Below are 20,418 nucleotides of genomic sequence, written 5' to 3' on the forward strand. Positions count from 1 at the left end.
TGCCTGAAGGACTGGTACCACGCAATTGGAACGCTTGACCCCGCTCCTTATGATGAAACCGACATATTCGAGGATTCTCAAGTCACACCAACTCAATGATGCTAGTTTTTTTTCTCAACTTTTCTTTCTGTTTTTATTTACATGTTTATCTTCTACAAATTTGAACTCGTCAAGTCGCCTCAGCATTCTGTTTAAACTTTAAATGTAATGAAAGGTTGGTCTCCAACCCTTCGCAAGACTCCTCCCGAGTCCTTTACCCGAGATATCCGATCGGATAAAAAGCTCAAAAATTCCGCCCGCGCTCCGAGCGACCGGGTCGGGTAGTCGGGTATACCCGAAGGAGCTTGGGTCGGGGCCCAGCACTAGTCGCTGGACATGAGCGGTCAGCCGCTGGATCTCCTCCTCCGCCTGGTCCTCCTGGAAGATCTTCTGCTCAATGATGCTCTTGAGCTCGCTGACCTATATATAACCCACAACCACTGTTGTGGATGCCGGTCAGATGGCAGGTGGAACGTGGTTGGCTCCGGCTGGGTTAGGTTTTGGTGGGGCCAGGTTAGGTTTGATTCCAGTAGGTTGGGGGTGAGCTGGATCGGGGGCCATGGTGGTGGAGAGAGGGAAGGATGAGGAAGATTGGAAGTTTTGGAAGGTGATACAGGCCCAAGTTGGGCAGGGGGCTGAAATGAAAAATCCTGTGTGTCGGATTTTCAGCCACACAAATCAGCAAGCTTTCCTGTGTAATGACTAGAATATTCACCCCTGAGAGCATCCGCATCGGTTGCGGATTGAGGGAGGATTACTAACTTAGCTAATTTCCCTCCTTGGGGGAGCGAAGCAACCTCCGAAGGAGGGACTTACGCGCTATGTCCACCCCGCGGCCTGAGAGAATTTCAAATTTTGGTGGGCACTTTTTTATAATCAACATAGCACATGGGTCTCTGGACCAAATTCCTTCTAGTTTTAATTTCTGGGACCACCCAAGCTGTCCCCATCTATGTACTATTTCCATCTCCCCCCATCCCTTTTCTTTGATCTACAATGCCCTTTGTAATATCATTAGTTTTGGATCCTGTACAGTGCAAGATGTGTAATGAAGGATGAAGTAGACATGATGGTGGTCATAAAAAAGTAATTTGAGTGCCACTCAATGCTTCAAAAAATTTGAAAAATATGTAGGAAGATTCTCCATGGTCTTCTGCATCTTTTGTTCCCCCAACACCTAATCACCCAATGAGAATTGGTGCTGCTACAAAACATCAAAAAACAGCATTTCTGAAATTCTCTCAGGCCACAAGGTCGACATAGCGCATAAGTCCCTTCTTCGGAGGGTCCCTGCGGGACGGCGTCCCCCCTCCACATAGAGAGGGACTTAGTTAAGTTAGGGAGGATTAGCGTAACTAATCCTCCTCGGCAACCGCATCGGGTCCGATTTAATCGGACTAAACTCCTCCCGGGAGTACGATTTGGAGTAAGCGGGAGTAAAGTTACTCCTTGCTAATCCTGGGAGTAAGCGCTGCATGCATATTCACATGCATGCAGACACTCCTCCCCACCCAAAAGTATGCACCAAACACAGCTTACATAAGCTGTAGGTGCATACCACATACTTACACAGCTTATTAGAGCATCCGCATAGGGGCCTAGGGATTAGCTTAACTTAAGCCCGCAACTAAGTCCGGACTAGCACTAATCCGCATGGTCAACCACATTGGTTTCAGACTAAATATTGGATTAAGGGCTTAATCTGGTCTAGCCCCGGCATCCACATCAACACTTGATTTGCACACTACATACTCCTTTCCTCCCTACCTCCATGGACGAAACAGAACACAGATCCTTAATACAACATCATCTTCAACTTGGACAACAGATGATTCACAATCTCCTCGAAGATGAAGCAACCCTCCGAACCCTTTTTGAAGAACTGGATTCTGACTCGGATGGCAAAGAACCCGAAAATGAAGAACGTTGCAGAAGAAGGCCAAACAAAGACCGTGACCGTTACATTTTTCATGATAAGCTCATGGCCGATTATTTTAACAAGAACTCAACGTATTGATGGTCTTGATTTTTTACAGCCCATAATTAGTTGATTGAAGCTGACCTCAATGATGATTGCTTCTAGGTACAATGATCGTGCCTTTTCGCGACGGTTTCGGCTTGATAAGGAGGTTTTCATGCGCATCCTTGAAGATTTGAAGTCAATTATCCTTACTTTGTCCAGAGGCCGGACTGTACCGGCAAGCTTGGACTCAGCCCGGAACAGAAAATGACAGCCGTCCTCCAACAGCTAGGCTATGGACTCCCGTTTGATGCAACAGATGAATATTGCCGCCTTGGAGAAACAACAGCTTGAGTGAACATGTCAATGTTCTGTGCGGCAATCCAAGAGCTCTATGGTCCAATCTACTTGTGAAGCCCAACTGAAGACGATCTCCAACGGATTCTGAGTCAGAACGCCAAACAAGGCTTTCCGGGTTGTCTCGGCAGTTTGGACTGCATGCACTGGGGTTGGAAGAACTGCCCAACTGCTCATGCTGGGCAGTTTAAAGGCAAGGAGAAGGGGCCGACTCTAGTGCTTGAGGCAGTTGCAACACAAGACACGTGGATTTGGCATGCCTTCTTTGGCACTTCCGGCTCTCTTAACGACATCAACGTCCTTGATTGCTCACCTCTCTTCCAATCTAAAATTGCGGGGACTTCGTGGAACGTCAATTTTACTGTTAATGAACACGAGTACAACCACGCTTACTATCTGGTCGATGGTATATACCCTAGTTGGTCAACCCTTATTGAGTCAAAGGGCCTGGCACAAGATCGAGCAACCCAACACTTTACTAAGAGTCAAGAATCAGCTCGGAAGGACATCGAACAAGCTTTTGGGATGTTGAAAGCACGCTGGAAGATACTCACCAAGCCTGCGCTTCAATGGTACCCCGGCGATATTGCCGCCATCATGAACACATGCATCATTCTGCACAACATGATGGTGGAATATCGGTATCCACCAATGCATTTCACTCGGTCGGACTCTTTCGAACTCATTCCACCCCGCGAACAGCCATTCACTATCCGGGAGCAAATAATCCGAACGGTCGAAATGAAATCATGTGAAATCCATGACAGGCTCCTCCGAGATCTCATTGCCCATGGATGGAGGCTCAGCGGGAGATCTGAAGAGACGGAAAAGGATCGGCAATTAGATGCCGAGCTTGATGCCCAACTGGACGCCGATTTGGACGCCCAAAGGGCCGAAGAATCTGATTCGGACTCTGAAGATTTGGACGCCCGAAGGGCCGAAGAGCCCGAGGTCTAATTCTCTCATCTATGACCTCTTTATCTCAACTGAAATGCAAGCCAGGTATTTATTGTGAGACAACCAAACATTTCAAAGAGAAATGAATACAACTTTTTTTAATTGAGATCGTTATTTGGTGAGATTGATAAGCAGGAAAAGTGAGACTATTTAATTGAGATTGTTATTTGGTGAGATCAATAAGCAGGAAAAGTGAGACCGTTTAATTGAGATTGTTATTCGGTGAGATCGATAAGCAGGAAAAGTGAGACCAACACTACATAACATGATCCCTAATTTTTCATTGAGCTTCTTATTCGGTGAAATCAATAAGCAGGAAAAGTGAGAACAACACTACATAGCATGATCCCTAGTTCTTGTTTGGACTAGGGAAGCATGATAACAGACCCAAAGAACATTACAACAAGGCAGGATTGATGTTGTCCCTGTCCGCAAGCAAAGGCAACAAGGTGCGTCGAGGGCCCAAGGGTGTCTGAAAGGCTTGGTGAGAGTCAAAGGGACCGCTGCCCTCACCCGTATCTTCATGAAGAGAACTCGGCGCCGCTTCCAAACGATCCAATCTTGCTTGATCGTCAGGATCCAAAGTCGCAGATTCATTTGCAGAAGCTGTGGCCAATGCCGAACAGACTTTTGCAGGTGGATTTCGGATTTTTTCAAGGATGCACTTCCTACGAGCAGTCATGCAGCTCCTCGTCTCCGCACTCAGTGAGGTCCTGTAACATCAACTTCAGGTCGGAATTTTGCTCCTCAGTCGCCGCAAGTCGCTCTTGGATTTCGTTCAAGCGATTAGCCGCAGCAATTTGTCGGTCGGCGTCCCTGGTCGCTTTCTCAAGAAGCTTGAGTTTCTGACGACGAAACCCACTCTCCTCAACCTTTCTCTTGGCTTGTTTGATCCCTTTGGGTCGCTTCCATCGAAGTTCAGACTCATTGGCGCCTTGCGGTGTAGAGGAGGGATTTGGCTGTGACTGGAAACTGGCTGAGAGCGAAGGTGACTCAGCGGATGTTGAGTTTGCTGCTGAGTGGGATGAAGGGCGTGGAGAGGGCCGGGCACCGTTTTTCGCGTGTCCAGTCATCAATTTCTTCCACTTTGGCGCGTCCTTGACGATATTCCAAGCTGAATCATGGGTGAAAGCGCGATTTTTGGTCTGGAGGTACATCTCCTTCGCATTAATGAGCCAGTCCAATGGGGAGGTTCCAGAAGCTGGATTACTGGCCATTTGATTGTATATCGCAGCGAATCGGAGAATGAACTTCTGTATGTTCTTCCACCTAGAACAACCCACAAATGAAAACATCAGTAAGTATAGACTTGAACCAACAAGAGAACTAATAGGCATACCTGCTTTGTAGCTTATTCCCGTCTCTTGGAGGCCCAGGAGTGAACCGGTTATAATCGTCGGCAATACAAGCAAAGAACTCGTCTTTCCCTTGCTGGTTCGAGTGGATTGCATCTTCGGAGGTCACGACCCAACTCTTCGCAAGCTGTGTGTCTTCCTCGAGAGTGAAGTTTGGGGCTCGTTTGGTTTTTGAGTGATCATCTTCATTGTTGCTAGCCATTGTGTTAGATATGGTTGACTTTGGGATATACACATGTGGAGGGGGATATGTGCCTTAATCCGAGATAATCCAGGCCATGCTGCATATTCATTTTCAGTCTAGTCCCAGGATTAGTGGGGTCTACATCTAGACCCCACTAGCTCCAAACGGAGCTCCGGGTCAAGTTGATCCCGAGTTAATCCGAGCCAATGCGGATGCGGGGGTGGACTAAGTGCCCTAATCCGGGCTAACTTAGTACCGAATGCGGATGCTCTTAATCCCGCACCGATGCGGCTGACGGCCGGGATTAGCGCTAATCCGGGAGTAAGCAGATCTGTTACTCCTCGTGTTACACCCGCACCGATGCGGATGCTCTGAAGACTGGAAACGAGCTACGCAGTAGCCTGCTTACATGAATTATGCAGGCTACAGGAGGTCTCTAGAGCTGCCCCTCGCTGCCCCTCGCCCGCCCTCTCACAGGCGTATGACTAAGCAGGTCCCGAGCTCGCGACCAACGTTCGATCGCCTTCCATTGCTGCGTGGCCCCAGCGGGCCTCGCAGCATTGCGGAACAAGACCCATTGCTAACTTTGCGCAAGGCAGCATGTACTTCAAGCATGCTCTAGGGCGCGCGGCGCTCCACATTGAAACCTAACTTGCCCCCCCACTCGTCGCGCGCCCCCTCCATGATCCTTCTCCAAACTCCACGCGTCTCTGAACTCCACGCTTCTCCGAACTCCACGCGTCTCCGAACTCCACCCTCATTGTAGATGTTTTCCGCTCATTCCAGCCTCCCTGGCCCTTCAAGTGATCCCATTGGTGCCCGTCCACCCAACCCAGAGCCCCATACCCATCCCGTTGTGGTATACAAAATGGGAAAAATCAAAAGTTTTTCTCTCATTTGCGTAATTAGTCATAGAATGCCTCATGGTACGACCATATGGACCCCAGAAATGGAATATACGGCCAAATTACCCCCTAGTCTCCACTGAAAGTGTAACTGTAGCCCCACTGCACTGGAAGTTAGACCCTCCGGACAACCTGTAGCACCCTGTTGACCCCTGTCACGCACCTCAAGCCACCTTTCCCTACTCCATGGTATCTCCACTGCATATATTATTTTGCCTTTGTTTTCTAGCTGCATGACATCATCCAGCACTGCCACTGCAGTCTGTGCCATTGTTCTCCGCATTCTAGAACTTTCACCTCCACTTTTGTTTGGTTTTATTGCATCACATGCCATTGTTCCCTGCATCATGCATGCACCCCTTGCATAAATTGTACACAGCGCAGGCCAGCTAAAATCCCTCACTGGGGCTGCCCTGGAGCTAAAATCCCTCACATTTGTCTATATAAGGGGCTCTCTCCCCCTCATTTGTAGCTCCTTAGTTTATTACTCATCAGTGATTCACTCACCACCTTGTACTCTCAACACTTACAACTATACTCATAACAACCCTTATATATCAATAACAAATCTTTATAAAGTGTATCAAATAAACTCATCTTGAGCATTCACTCCTATCACCTAATTAAAGCTTGCCAAGCTGAGCTTGGTGGGTCTTGTAGCTGGTAGTATAGAAGGGCAGAGCTTGCAACTCCTTCATCCCCTTCTCCATTCAGCAAAAGGGTTTCACAACCACTTTTAAGTCTTACAAGGGAGTCCCCAATGTGATTAGGATAAATTTGTTCGATCAACACCAGATTACCGATTTCAACAACTTGGAATAACGTCGAAGGATACCTACTTCTAGCGGCGAAAGGATCAAATTCTTCAACAAAATCTACAAACTCCACGGCATATTCACTTATTCTGTTGGAAAACCAGTCAAATACTAAAACATCATTTACGAAACGGATTACAAGCCTCTGAAGAGAACGTGTAACCACCAGACCTGAAAGGCGAATTTCGAAGAAAGCGGCTGATTATATACTGGAAGACGGTGTGTCGTACCAAAGGATCTGGATAATCAGATACTGCTAGAAGAAAACTCTGGAGTCCACTCGAAGGAAACAGCCAATTATATACTGAAAGACGGTTGTTGTACCAAAGAATTCAGATAATTAGGATACTGTTTGAAGAACACTCCCAGTACGGTAAAGTTATTTATATCAATTATTAAAGAAAAAGCCCCAATTAGCCCTGGTAAAGAGACCAGAGACCAGATATTATTGTTTCTTTTTCAGAGCACAGTGACCGTTAGCAAAAGATTGTGATATTACAAAACTAGGATTCAACAAGAACAAAATGAGTTTACCGTTTAGCACACCAGATTTGGAGAATGGATTTGCTCCTCCATCAACCCCTTTTAGGAACAGACCTGCGGCCGGAACTTCAGCCTTGAATTGGAATCCGGATACAACAAACCCACCTGCACCACCCAGAAAAGACAAAGGAAAGGGAATTGACCTTCAACTCAGAGACCAATACGGAGATGAATTATCAGATTCGGATGAAACTCCTCAAAACACAAACTTACCGCAACGTAACAATACTCCACATCAACCTATATCGGGGTACGGAATTCACAACACGGAAAATATTCGAGAAACTATGTATCAACCTCAGTTTCAACAACGACAACAGCCAATTCCACCCCCACCGGTTCAACAACCACCCATTCAGCATCCACAAGCTTTTTATCCACAGTACTACCAACCCCCACAGTTCCACCAAGTCAAACCAGTCATTATTAAAGAGCCTGGACTCTTCTATGATGGCAACCAATTCATGAAGTTCTTAAAGCGTTTCGAAAGAACGGCCAACGCTTTCCAAGCAACGGATTACGATAAGGCGCTTCAGATTGGACGATTTGTGCGGACAGAGGAACTCAAGAGCGAACTCGAGGAGATGGACGGATACGATGACTGCGACTGGAAAAAATTACGGAAAGAAATGGTCAAAACATGGGGCGAATTAGATAATACTATTATGTACACCACCGATGATTTAATCAAAGTAGCAAAACAGCAAGCCAAGAACGGAGTCACAAATTATCAAGACTACAAGACCTATCTTGGGAAGTTCACCTCAATTCTCAAGTACCTTATTAAAAATGATCACATTAGCAAGGAGGAGGACGCGGCCCTGCTATTCCTAAGTGCCTTTTCAAATGAAAGTCAAAGAAGCATCAAACGGACTCTAGTCAACAAGGGACAACTTCCAAAAGCCAAGGATGGAAGCAATAAGGCACCTAAATGGGATGACCTTGTGGCAGCGGCAGAAACTGAAATCCGAATTAACAAAGGCTATGTCAATTTCTCAAGCTTTTCCGAGTCAAATCAAGCTATGCAGAAAAATCTAGAGGCTAGGAAAGGTGACGGGAAACGGCGAGAACAAATGTTACAAGAAACCCCAAATGACAAAGCAGTAGAACAGAAGTTAAATGAAGTCCAACAGGAGTTGGCATCGCTTAAGCAGCAGCTTAAAAACACGGCACCAGTTTATCGAAAGGGACCAGTGGAGAGACAAGAATTTTCTCGCGAAGCGCCAAGACCATCCACCCCACTATATGAATCTACAATCTGCTACTATTGTAAACGGGAAGGGCACTCTACCGGACAATGCCCAGAATTCATTAAAGACAAGAGTCAAGGATTGGTGAAGAGAGAGGGGAAAGAGTGGTACTTACCGAATGGACAACACATTCCTTGGAACCCATCTCGGCCAATCCGTTCAGTAGTGGCAAGTGCTTCGGCAGATCCCGCCATGCAAGATGCGATTAGAAACTTAGCTGAATCAAGACAAAATAACGGAAGCACTCCCATGATGAAAAGCTCAGCTCAGACTGTCGAATGGGAACCACCTCAACTTGGTGCAGAAAACTATCTGAGAACTCATGCAATTACAAGATCTGAAGCTCAGAAAGGTCGGCGTAGCGTGAGGATCCAAGAACCAGAAAAAGACGGCATGGACATTGATGCGGAGGACGAATTAGCAGAAATTCAACAGGAAAATCCTAGAAAGGCACCAGAGAAAATATGGAGTCGAGAAAGGGCACCTATCAGTATCAAGAAAAATTCTCCGGAGGAATCACTACTACAAGATTTAGACCAAGTAAAAATTCCGACAACTTTTGCCCAGCTTACGGCTATTTCACCATCATACACGGAACAAGTCATTGCCAAACTTCAAGGACGCCTTCCGGGTAAAAACAGTGCTACCTACATTGCTACGGAATCCACCAAAGTTTCAGCTGCAATGACTACACCCCAGAAAGACGAAGATATCTCAGACCCGTGTTATTATAGTTGTGCTCTGGGATATGTAACTGCCGAAGTGGGGGGAGCAAAAGTAGACTTCATGGTTGATTCCAGATCTATGGTAAATGTCATACCCCGATCAGTTGCAGAAGACTTGGATTTGGAATTGGTTTCAGTAGACATACCCATGAAAGGAGTTGGCGGTGCTAGATGTGACATAAACGGTGTGGCGGAAAACTGCTCGTTAGCAATTGGTCAATTCTCCGGACCTGCTCACCTATTTGTTTCACCTAAAGCACAAGAATGCATTCTTGGAAGACCATTTCTTTTTGACTACGAATGTACGTTGGAATACCACAAAACCGGCGAGACACTCTCTTTCCAAGGATCAAAAGGCAGAAGAGTTTCTGTACCCTTGGCTAGAATTGGACAAGGGAAAGGCTGGAATAATAGGAAGGATCTGAGCACAAACATACTTATGCCAGCCACTGAACACGGGTCTACAGGAGAAGGAGGTGAAGAACATTGGATGTTTTCAAAGAAACCTACTCAATCTTTTTTATGATCACCGGTGTTCACTTAGGGAATAGCTTGCTACAGCTGGTCGAGCAGGCTATGTCTCGAACACTGGGTTTTTTAGACTGGCTCGAAACATCCTTTCTGTACTTATTGGAGAAACTACAAAAACAAACTATAAAATATTTCTCGAAGATTCTATCCATCAAACCGGGACTAACAAGGACTAATGGGACAGCTGAATCAACCAAGTTTCTCAAATGTATTCCGTCTATCAATAGTGTAAAATTATTAGCTTCACACCAACCTACCAACAATAGAGTTGGGAAGCTATTCGAAAAGGGTTTGGGCTTGGCATTTCAAGCAAAGTTATGTCAAAGTTGGAAGGATGGAAGTCTATGGTGTATGACCAAATACAAACCAGTAGCAAAGAAAATTCGGCCCATTAATGAACCTATTCCGCAAACGCTAAACCCGCCTCTTCAACGACCACCACTCTCACGAGATCCGTACAAGACACCACTCACACCAAATCCTCCAGAATTCAAACCCACTGCCAGGATTACAGAAGAACGCCTAAAGGTAGTCAATTTTGGACCGGAAGGATGGCTTTGGGAAGAAGAATTGAAGCTCTTCAAGCACTTAATTATAATTCGAGAGAAGGCTATAGCATTCACCCCAGAAGAAAGAGGGCTTTTGAAGCATTCCTACGGTTTGCCTTATATTATACCAGTAGTGGATCACCAACCTTGGCAGAAGAAGCCAATTCCAATACCTGCGGCAATTAAGGACGAATATGTGGAACAAGTACGGGAACGTATACGAAACAAAGTTTACAAACAATCAACATCCAGCTATTCTAGTCCAGTTTTCTGTGTCCTAAAGCATGATGGAAAACTAAGAATAGTTCACGACTTACAAGAAATGAACAAGGTTACCATCAAGGATGCTGGGCTACCTCCTGCAACAGAAGAATTTGTGGAATCCTTTGCAGGACGCGCCTGTTACGGACTAGGCGACATCATGGGCGGCTACGACGAAAGAGAATTGGCCCCAGAATCAAGACCCTTAACCACATTTGATACACCACTAGGAAGATTCCAACTTACAAGACTTCCCCAAGGAGCAACAAATTCTGTGGCGGTTTACCAAGCTCAAATGATGTGGATCCTCCAGGACGAGATACCGGAACACGTAGGCGTATTTATTGACGATGGCGGTATAAAAGGACCTGTTTCAACATACAACAACAAGGTACTAGAAGAAAATCCGGGAATTTGGCGGTTTATTTGGGATTACGCTCAAACTCTTGAAAGAGTTTTATTTCGGATTGAAGAAGCAGGACTTACCATCTCAGGAAAGAAGTTTGCGTGTTGTGTACCGGCTTTGGACATTGTTGGACATGTGATTTGCAGAGAAGGAAGGCGTGTGTCATCCCAGAAGAAAAACAAAATCTCAACCTGGCCTACTCCAAATAATGTCACAGAACTCCAAGGCTTCATGGGAATAGTAACCTATGTCAGAATTTTTATTAAAAATCTGTCAGAGATTGCTGCACCTCTCAGGAAACTCACACGAAAGGATGTCAAATGGGCCTGGGACAAGGACTGTGATCAAGCTTTCAACCTTCTCAAAAAGATCATTGGAGAAGACATCACCTTGAAAAGCCTTGACTATTCTGAAGATGCCGGACTTATTATCTTAGCCGTGGATTCCAGCTTCATCGCGGCAGGAGGAGTACTTTCTCAGCAAGAACTACAAACAGGACTTATTCGACCAGTTCTCTACGAATCAGTTGTCTTCTCACCGGTGGAATCGAAATATTCCCAGCCAAAGTTAGAGCTCTGTGGCGTAGCTAGGATCCTCAAGAAATTACAGACACTTCTTTGGGGTCAACACTTTGAGTTACAAGTCGATGCTCAATCCCTAATCCAAATGATCAACTCTCCTTTGCTTCCCAATGCACCTATGACCAGATGGGTGGCTTTCATTCAGCTATTCTCATTTGATATGGTACATAAGCCAGGGAAGACATTTACTTTACCAGATGCATTGTCGAGAAGACCTATAAGCAATGACGAGGACGAGTTTTATAACGATTCAGACGACTTTGATGAAGAGGAACCACTGATTAAAGTCTACTCCTGATTTAGAACATGCTCAATGTCCACAAGTATTCTAGAATGGGAATCATCTGGATTTTGGAAAGATCTCAAGGAATATTTACAAACCCTGCGTAAACCACAAGGATTGGATCCTGAAGAATTTCAGAAACTCAAACGAAAATCAGCAAATTATTTTATTCAGGATGGACGACTGATGCGCCGGCACTCTCCAATGGCGCAACTAGTAATTTCTAACATCTCATATCAAAGTAAGCTCTTACGGAAGGTTCACGAGGAACTTGGTCATCGAGGACTTGAAGAAACATACCAACGCCTAGTCTGCCGATTTTGGTGGCCAAGTCTGAAGAAAAAGGTTCGCTTATGGGTAAAAAGCTGTGAAACATGTCAAAAAAGGGACCCACTGGTACCTAGGGAAATTCGAAACCCAACTGGTGAAAACACTTTATTCGGACGAGTAGCGTTGGATGTCTGCCACATCAAGGCTGGAAGATATAAATATTTACTTGTGGCTCGAGATGACTTATCAGGATGGGTAGAGGCAGCTCCTTTGGTCAAACTCACAGCGGCAACAATTGGAAAATTTCTCTTGGAGGAATGGGTTTATCGGTATGGGGTAATCAAGACGGTTACGGCGGACAATGGACCCGAATTCAAAAATGAATTTATCAAAGCTGTGGAAAAGATTGGTGCAACTTTCAAACCGCCTACACCTTATTATCTGGAGGCCAACGGCATGATAGAAAGAGGACACCGGCCAATTAAAGACACATTGATCAAGATGTGCGGCGAGTCTGGAGGAAAATGGAGAGAATATCTACCTCTAGTGCTTTTTTCAGACAGGATTTCGACAAAACGTACAACAGGTTACTCACCATTTGAACTTGTTTTTGGACAAAAAGCGGTGCTACCTGTGGATCTAGAAATGGACACCTATCTAGGAATTGATTGGACGGAAATCAAAACTACAGAACAGCTGTTAGAAGCTCGAACAAAGCAATTAGAAAGGAGGGACGAAATTCTGGAAATAGCTCACGAGAAACTAATGAAAGCTAGAGAATCCTCTGTTCGGTACTGGGACCGAAAAATGGCAGCAAGACTCCGAAACCCTCTTGATCCTGGCGAACTAGTTTTAATTTACAATAAAAGCTTGGAGGACCAATGGGGAAAGCTTTTTCTTAACCGATGGAATGGTCCTTTTAGAATCACTAAACAACTACCAAAGGGGTCGTATATCTTGGAGGAATTGGATGGTGTGGAACTTAAAAGGGCTTACGCAGCTTCTCATATCAAACGCTTTTACCCACGTGGACGTGAACTTGAGGAGATCCAACAAGACGAGGATCCAGATCAACCTGATTTGTCGGATGAGGACGACACTGGTGAAAATTTGCATGAAGATTCTGATGAAGAACTGGACAACAATCTGAATTGGTGCCCATCTCCAAGTTGGGGGAGAAAACAACATTCTATTTGAGAATGTTTTTCTCCCTAGCAAAAGTATTATATTTAAAATTGAAATTTTTCTCTTTGGGTTATTTTTGAACAACACATTTTCTCTATGTTGAAGTCATTCAGAACATTAAAAACTCACTTCTCAAGCAAGGTTGAGGACAACCTGTTTAAGTTGGGGGAGGGGTGTTGGTATATATATTTCAGGCTAATAATCAAAAGATAAAAAGAGACTAGCCTACTGTACAAGAGATAAAAAGAAAAGAATAATACATTTTTTAGTTTTACCTCATATAAGTTTTTTTTATTTTTTTTCTATTATCTATCGATTTTTTTGGTTTTGTGACGATTTTACCCCAGGAAACACGCAGCATAGGCGACTAAAAGAAAAAGCAAAGCAAAAATAATTAGTATAAAAATAATAATGCATAAAAAAAAAAAAGAAAGATAGAAACTCACTTTTGGTCAATTGGCTTGACAAACAAGATGGTCGGTGGTCAGATATCAATGGGCCCAGGCCTGAAAAAGGTTGATACGTTCCATGTGGTCGAATCCATTCGGAGAAGGGTTGCGGTTAGAGAACGCAACAAAGTCCTCGACCATTCCGACATAGAAATGAAAAAGGATAGCTGGTTCAACCGTGGCGGGAGTCGTTGGGACAATACCGTGTCGGCGGGTAAGAAGCGCTTCGATTTGATGAGGGCGAAGGAAAGGAAATTCCGTTATACCATAATCACCGCGAACAGACGGCGAAGGGATGCGCGGGAAGCCCTCAATGGGTTCATTATCGTGGTCAGAAAGTTCATCGATTTCGGATCTGGGATGGGCCGGCTCGTTCTCAGTAGAAGCCAACTCATCCACCTCGATAGCCTGCTGAGTTTTGGGCTGCAATGGAAGGCCGCGAGGACGAACTGTCCAAGCGGGTAGCGGTGTCCAGGAGTCTTCAAGAGCAACTCGGTTGGACGATAAGACCTATGTAGATATACAACTCAATGGGCATCAGCACAGTTCTGCGCTGAGAAAAGAATCAAAAGAGTAACTTACCGGCGCTGGGGAACTGTCAGGGGCTCTTGGATGGAAGATGGGCGAGTCAGGGTTAGGCAAGCGATCTGGGGTTCGAGGGTAGTAGACCGGCGATCCGGCAACAGGATTAATACCCTCAGGCGGGCTAGAAGTTGGATACGATGTTGGAGTTCTGAATCGGGGGTGAAGCCCAACCAAACCGGGAGGGATTGCCGGGGCTGCGACCTCAGCTGCAGAGGAAGTCAAGCCAAGGAGAGTTTGGACGTTCGGAGGGGCCCGATCACTGTTATTAGAACCCAAGAACTACACAAGATAGGGTCAGATGGCAGTATGGGCAAAGATGACTAAAGAAAATACCTTACCGTCTCTAAAGTCTGCATGGTTGCATCGCCAACAATGAACGGTCGAAGAGCCACCGGGGACTCAAGACAGATGTCAGACATCATCAGCGAGTTTGAGAGATAGTCACGCTGGTCCTGGGTCCAGTTCATGTGATCAAGTGAAGAATGGGTTGGCGGCTCAGCAGGCGCATCAGCACAAGGCGTCTGGCAAACACAACGATCAGTTTCCCTTGAAATAATAAAACATCAGAGATACAGGGAAAGAAAACCTACCTTGGGGAATGGCTGCCCAAGAGGGTGGTGGTTTAAGAGGTTTCGATCGAAACCCATGGTATCAAGGACCAAGGAATTCATCTACAGAAGAGAGCATCGTTAGCAAGGATGAAAGTTGAATCTGAAGAAGGGAGGACGCACCTGTTTTGCAGCAGAACTCACACGAGGACGTAAATAATAAGGGTGTGAAGGTTGGCTAGAGGAGGTAGTCATAACAGGGTCGATGGGGATTGAAGGAACTAATGCAAAAGGGTGGTTGGACGCTGAGGAGATGATGGGGAGGAAACCTGAATCAACGGAGAGAAGGCTTGTTTTATACCCTTCAGAGAGCCTATCAGCCTTGCCCGTATGGCCGGACATCACCAGGAATCAGGATGCGAGTAGACGACTTACCTGGCTGCCTGGCGACAACAAAGGCTTGAGGGCCCTGCCTCATTATTCGGATCCTTTGATCACGGCTCGGCGGGCGATGGCCGAGGTAATATAACCAAACGCACCCGTCATGAAGCCGGTCATGACCCGGACGTCCCAACCGGAGCATAACGTACTGAGTAAAGGATGAAAGGGCTTCAGCTGGAAGACAATGCAGCTGAAGCAATATAAACTTAATATAAACAAATAACATTACATACCTTATGGGCTCAGCTTTGGCTGTCCGGAAGAACAAAGCGGGGATCGAATTCCTGCAGCTCAAGGCCGCAGAAGCAAGCTCGAGTTCAATCCTGAAGGCTGGTGACGGCGGCAGGAGGCGGCGAAATCGACGGATTGGCTCTGAGGCACTGAGTGCGCCTCAAAGGAATCCGCACCGGGAGATGGAGGAGGTGGTCGGCGAAGTTGGCTTGTGAGTTGTTTGGAGGTCGTTTGGATCGAGAAGACGCCGGAAGGTCGCGAAGTTTGGTCCCATGCAGCTCGAGACTGCAGAAGCGAGCTCGAATTCGTTCCTGAGGCTAGCGGTGGTGGAGGCGAAGACAGCTTGATGAATCGTGGGCAACAAACTATGTGTCGGGAGGATTATCTATGATCCGAGTCGGACCTCAGGTATGGTCGGAGCCAAACACGATCGGCCGGCATCGCAGACGGGGGGATCAGACAGACTGGACGGGTAGCGCGCGCCCCCAATCACTACTCGACAACAGAACGGGCGGGCGCGATCAACACAGAGCACCTGGGCCCATGGCCCGTTTACTCAGGAACAGCGTACGGGTCCCCGATCAATACTCGTTGATCCGGGCTTGTGGCTTCAAGCGCGCGCACTCTGGAGCTCTAGCGCGGCAACTACGTACAACGGCGACACGAAGTCACATGCTGCGGCGCTGCGCAACTGCGCAGCTGCGGACTGCGCGCAGCACTTTGACTCCCAGACATGAAAAATTTTCCAGCTCACAAAGCACCTCAAAAATCACAAAATCCAATTTTTGTGCAAACTTCACTCCATGGTACTCCAGCGACAAAAGAAAGCCAATATTCCAGAATTCTGGAATGACAGCTGTGCAAACTCAACTTTCAAGCTTTCAAAAATCTAAACGGGGCACTTTTTCACGGCAAATTGTCTGGGGACAGACAATAAGTTGGGGGAGAATGTGGTATACAAAATGGGAAAAATCAAAAGTTTTTCTCTCATTTGCGTAATTAGTCATAGAATGCCTCATGGTACGACCATATGGACCCCAGAAATGGAATCTACGGCCAAATTACCCCCTAGTCTCCACTGAAAGTGTAACTGTAGCCCCACTGCACTGGAAGTTAGACCCTCCGGACAACCTGTAGCACCCTGTTGACCCCTGTCACGCACCTCAAGCCACCTTTCCCTACTCCATGGTATCTCCACTGCATATATTATTTTGCCTTTGTTTTCTAGCTGCATGACATCATCCAGCACTGCCACTGCAGTCTGTGCCATTGTTCTCCGCATTCTAGAACTTTCACCTCCACTTTTGTTTGGTTTTATTGCATCACATGCCATTGTTCCCTGCATCATGCATGCACCCCTTGCATAAATTGTACACAGCGCAGGCCAGCTAAAATCCCTCACTGGGGCTGCCCTGGAGCTAAAATCCCTCACATTTGTCTATATAAGGGGCTCTCTCCCCCTCATTTGTAGCTCCTTAGTTTATTACTCATCAGTGATTCACTCACCACCTTGTACTCTCAACACTTACAACTATACTCATAACAACCCTTATATATCAATAACAAATCTTTATAAAGTGTATCAAATAAACTCATCTTGAGCATTCACTCCTATCACCTAATTAAAGCTTGCCAAGCTGAGCTTGGTGGGTCTTGTAGCTGGTAGTATAGAAGGGCAGAGCTTGCAACTCCTTCATCCCCTTCTCCATTCAGCAAAAGGGTTTCACAACCACTTTTGAGTCTTACACCGTCGCTATCCAGAAGTCCAGCCGCAAACGCAAAAAGCAGCAACCCTAACCAAACCACTTCCCTAGGCCATCCTCCTAACACTAACCGCAGACAAGCTAATTCCAACATTCCATCCACCGAATCTTGTCTCCCTAATCATTCTGGACCTCTTGAAGGTCTCCATGAAGCCCTAAATGCCCTAGCTCCTAAAAGAAACGGTAAGCGGCTTCGCACCCGGGATGGAGATGGCACTGTCAGCATATTTGACTGGGATGAAGTCAACCCAGTTTAACTGGGATGCACTCAACCAATTTAAAATGAGTTGATCTCATCCGATGAAATATAAAACCAAGGGGGGTACCTTGGATTTATATTTCATCAGTTGAGATCAACCAAGTTTAAATTGGTTGAGTGCATCCCACTTTAACTGGGATAACCTCAACCCAGCCAATTATGCTGGTAGTGTGGTTGTTCCCGCCCGCCCCAACCTATGTTGGTCAAAGAGGTGCTGTCACATACCGTTGCCGATCTTGTTGCTTTTGCGCGTGAATGGTCCAAAGGAGCCATGTCTGAGGCGGACAGGGCATTTTTTGTCAACTACTTCGAGGAGCAGCGAAAGCTTCTCGTCAGCAAACCAATAGAGCGAGAAGTCTCCATGGAGATGGTCGACAAGTTCCTGTAAGAAGCTGATCCAATTCTATATACCCTTGTCCTTCTACATGCTTAAATATCATCATTTCGATCCCACAGTGGCACGCGAAAGGCTGTCCGACGCCCTAACAGATGGAATCACTTCCTTCAGCAACTTTCAGCTCGCAAGAAGTTTTGCGGAGGTAAGCACTTTTTACTTCCGCTGCACCCTTCCTTACAACGAATACTTAACGTTTGAATGTCAGTTGGGAAAGGAGCTGCCGGGCACCGGCTTGGTATGCGCGAAGTCTCTGTGTTGTACAAGCGATACAAAACTCGGAAGCAACCAAACAGAACAGCCGGATCACCTACCACTAACCCTGCCAGTCGGAGCCCTTCCCCGGAGCCCAAGCTCACTCCATCCGAATTAGCTCTAGACAATGATTTGGATGCGGAGGAAGCCCTTGATCCAAATTCAAACCCCCCTCTGTCGAGTCAACTACAAGGTCCTGTGTCTCTTTCAAAGGCGGAGAGTCGAGTGGAAGCTTTCCTGGCCAACTGGGCCAACCAGGTAATCAACATTTCCACTAGGAACCAACCGCGATGCAAAGCTGACATTCATATTCCTTTCCTCCAGGCCAACTCAATCGCGCAGACGTGCAATTGCGAGATGATTGTCTTTGTGGTATCAACACACCTCGGTCGCCACTCCTTCCAGCTCACCAAATCAACCCATCGCGCCTTGCCATTTGTTGAGCTTGCTGACGAAGTCGACCAGCCTACCACCTACCCGGCTCGATTTCAGGCAAGTTTGGTTGGTACTTCTGCCTCGGACCTTGCTAAGCACAACAAGCCTTCCCGCCAGGTGCGCGCCCCACGCCCAAATGTTACCGAAAGGATGATTCAATTTGCGGGTAAGTATCTACCAGCTTCATGTACCAACTCATTCCTCTCACTAACGATTGCTCCCACACTACTTTCCCCCTGCAGTCAAAAAAACAAACAACGCCATTGATCATTGGCCGTGGTCAGACAATAAACAAGACCTTGCGCAAGTAGGTTACAGACTGGTTACCGATCCTCGGCTGCGCACCCCTATCAAGATGTTCACCTCTAGACCAAGTCGTTGGCTTAAGGTGCAGTACATCCAAACGTTAAACCTTGACCTCGACGATGGTTACATCAATATTGTCCCCCTTGACAGCACTATTCCTGTCAGCTCGACTGACACTCCTATCCCATACCCCAGTCTTCAGCGATCAATGCCACCAATTGAAGACTCTTGAATCTTCCCTTTTTCCACAGCTTGCTCTTGATACTTGTCTTCAACGCTCTCATCTGCCTGTTATATTTTCCTTGCCTCTCCCAAGTCTTTCCTGCTGTTGTACCTCTCGACCTCTCTAAGGTCAAATTGATACATCAAGACGTTACCCATGCCCGATTTGTGCCTTTGCCACTTTTGCTCTTTGAACTGCTCAACAACACTGAAACCTGCTTAACGATTTGGCAACATGATGGTTCAGTAGTTCAGGGAGCAGAAAGTGGTCAAGGAACACTGGAGGTTTTCGCAGGAAATTGCGTAGTTTGAATGCTACTTGCAAGTATGAACAAACTTCACGCAAGGGTCAATTGACTTGCATACTTGGCGAGTGAATTTGATTTGGAAAAAACTGGGAGGACTGCACCAGATGCACCGGTGAGTGAGTTGAGCACCGGTGCACCAGGGAACGCTTGACCAAAAGTGGAGTTGTAGAACTATTTGATTGCCATACAGAGCTCCTTCTGCTTGTGTGAAGGCGTGATTTCGGGACATCTGTGGAGAATGAAAAATTGCTCCAGTGAGGTGTTCAAATTCCAAAAAACGACTGCCTTAAGTACACCTCGGGTGCACTAGAACATCTGGGGACAGGCTGATCCTTACGTCTCACGACAGGACCTTCCCCGCAACAACATACGGCCCAGTCACGGGCCCCGTGCCAGGCCCCACGACGGCTTCATGAAGCCGTCTCCCATTCCCTCACCCAATCCGCCGTCCAAACCCCACGTCACCAGACAGAAGCAGCCGACGTTAGTTGGCTGCTCGCAGCACGTCCACCAAACGGAGTGGCCAGAACAGACAGCCAATACACAGTGGCTCATAAACCACACGGCCAAAAAATTGCACGCCACATGTACGGCACCCCACCACAACTACCGCGTGCGACCGTCCGCGGCAAGATGAAACTGGCAGGTATTGCCCGCTTGCTCGCGGTAGCGGGGCGCAATGTGCAACGCACAATGCCACCAATAACCGTGAGAAATGTTAGAGTCATTGTTTATTGCGCACAAATCCGGGGTAGGAAACAATCTGCCCGGAAAAACACATACAACAAAACAAAATACACAAAATTGAAGGTGAAAGCGCGGAAAGAAAAGAGACATACAAGAGCTCTGTACAGGGGGGTTAGAAATTTGGAAACCAGATATAGATCGAGAGCAGAGCCTCGCCGGGAGGCAGAGCAGCATTTTCACCATCTTCACCATGAATTCAAGCTCGGTGGGTGGCTGAATTAAGTCCACATCAAGCTGAGAGAAGGGAGTAGCCCCTGTGGCCAAAGGACCAAGCTCAATTTATGCAAACTGACCACCCGCCACTCGCGGAGCTGAAAAGT

The 20,418-nt window shown here is 46.6% G+C and overlaps 2 protein-coding genes across 2 annotated transcripts; one reads left to right on the forward strand and one right to left on the reverse strand.

The window, feature by feature from the left end:
- Positions 1 to 3,981: 3,981 nt before the first annotated feature.
- Positions 3,982 to 4,905, reverse strand: PtA15_2A106 (uncharacterized protein; the record flags this gene model as incomplete). The annotated part of the gene is made up of 2 exons (XM_053166093.1): positions 3,982 to 4,247; positions 4,902 to 4,905. The coding sequence occupies 2 exons, from the start codon at positions 4,903 to 4,905 to the stop codon at positions 3,982 to 3,984; spliced, it is 270 nt and encodes an 89-aa protein (XP_053017349.1).
- A 13,121-nt stretch (positions 4,906 to 18,026) lies between these two features.
- PtA15_2A107 (uncharacterized protein) lies at positions 18,027 to 19,053 on the forward strand (the record flags this gene model as incomplete). The annotated part of the gene is made up of 3 exons (XM_053166094.1): positions 18,027 to 18,338; positions 18,405 to 18,681; positions 18,758 to 19,053. The coding sequence occupies 3 exons, from the start codon at positions 18,027 to 18,029 to the stop codon at positions 19,051 to 19,053; spliced, it is 885 nt and encodes a 294-aa protein (XP_053017350.1).
- Between the last annotated feature and the right edge of the window lie 1,365 nt (positions 19,054 to 20,418).

This window comes from Puccinia triticina, chromosome 2A, assembly GCF_026914185.1.
Source record: "Puccinia triticina chromosome 2A, complete sequence".
Lineage (NCBI taxonomy): Eukaryota > Fungi > Basidiomycota > Pucciniomycetes > Pucciniales > Pucciniaceae > Puccinia > Puccinia triticina.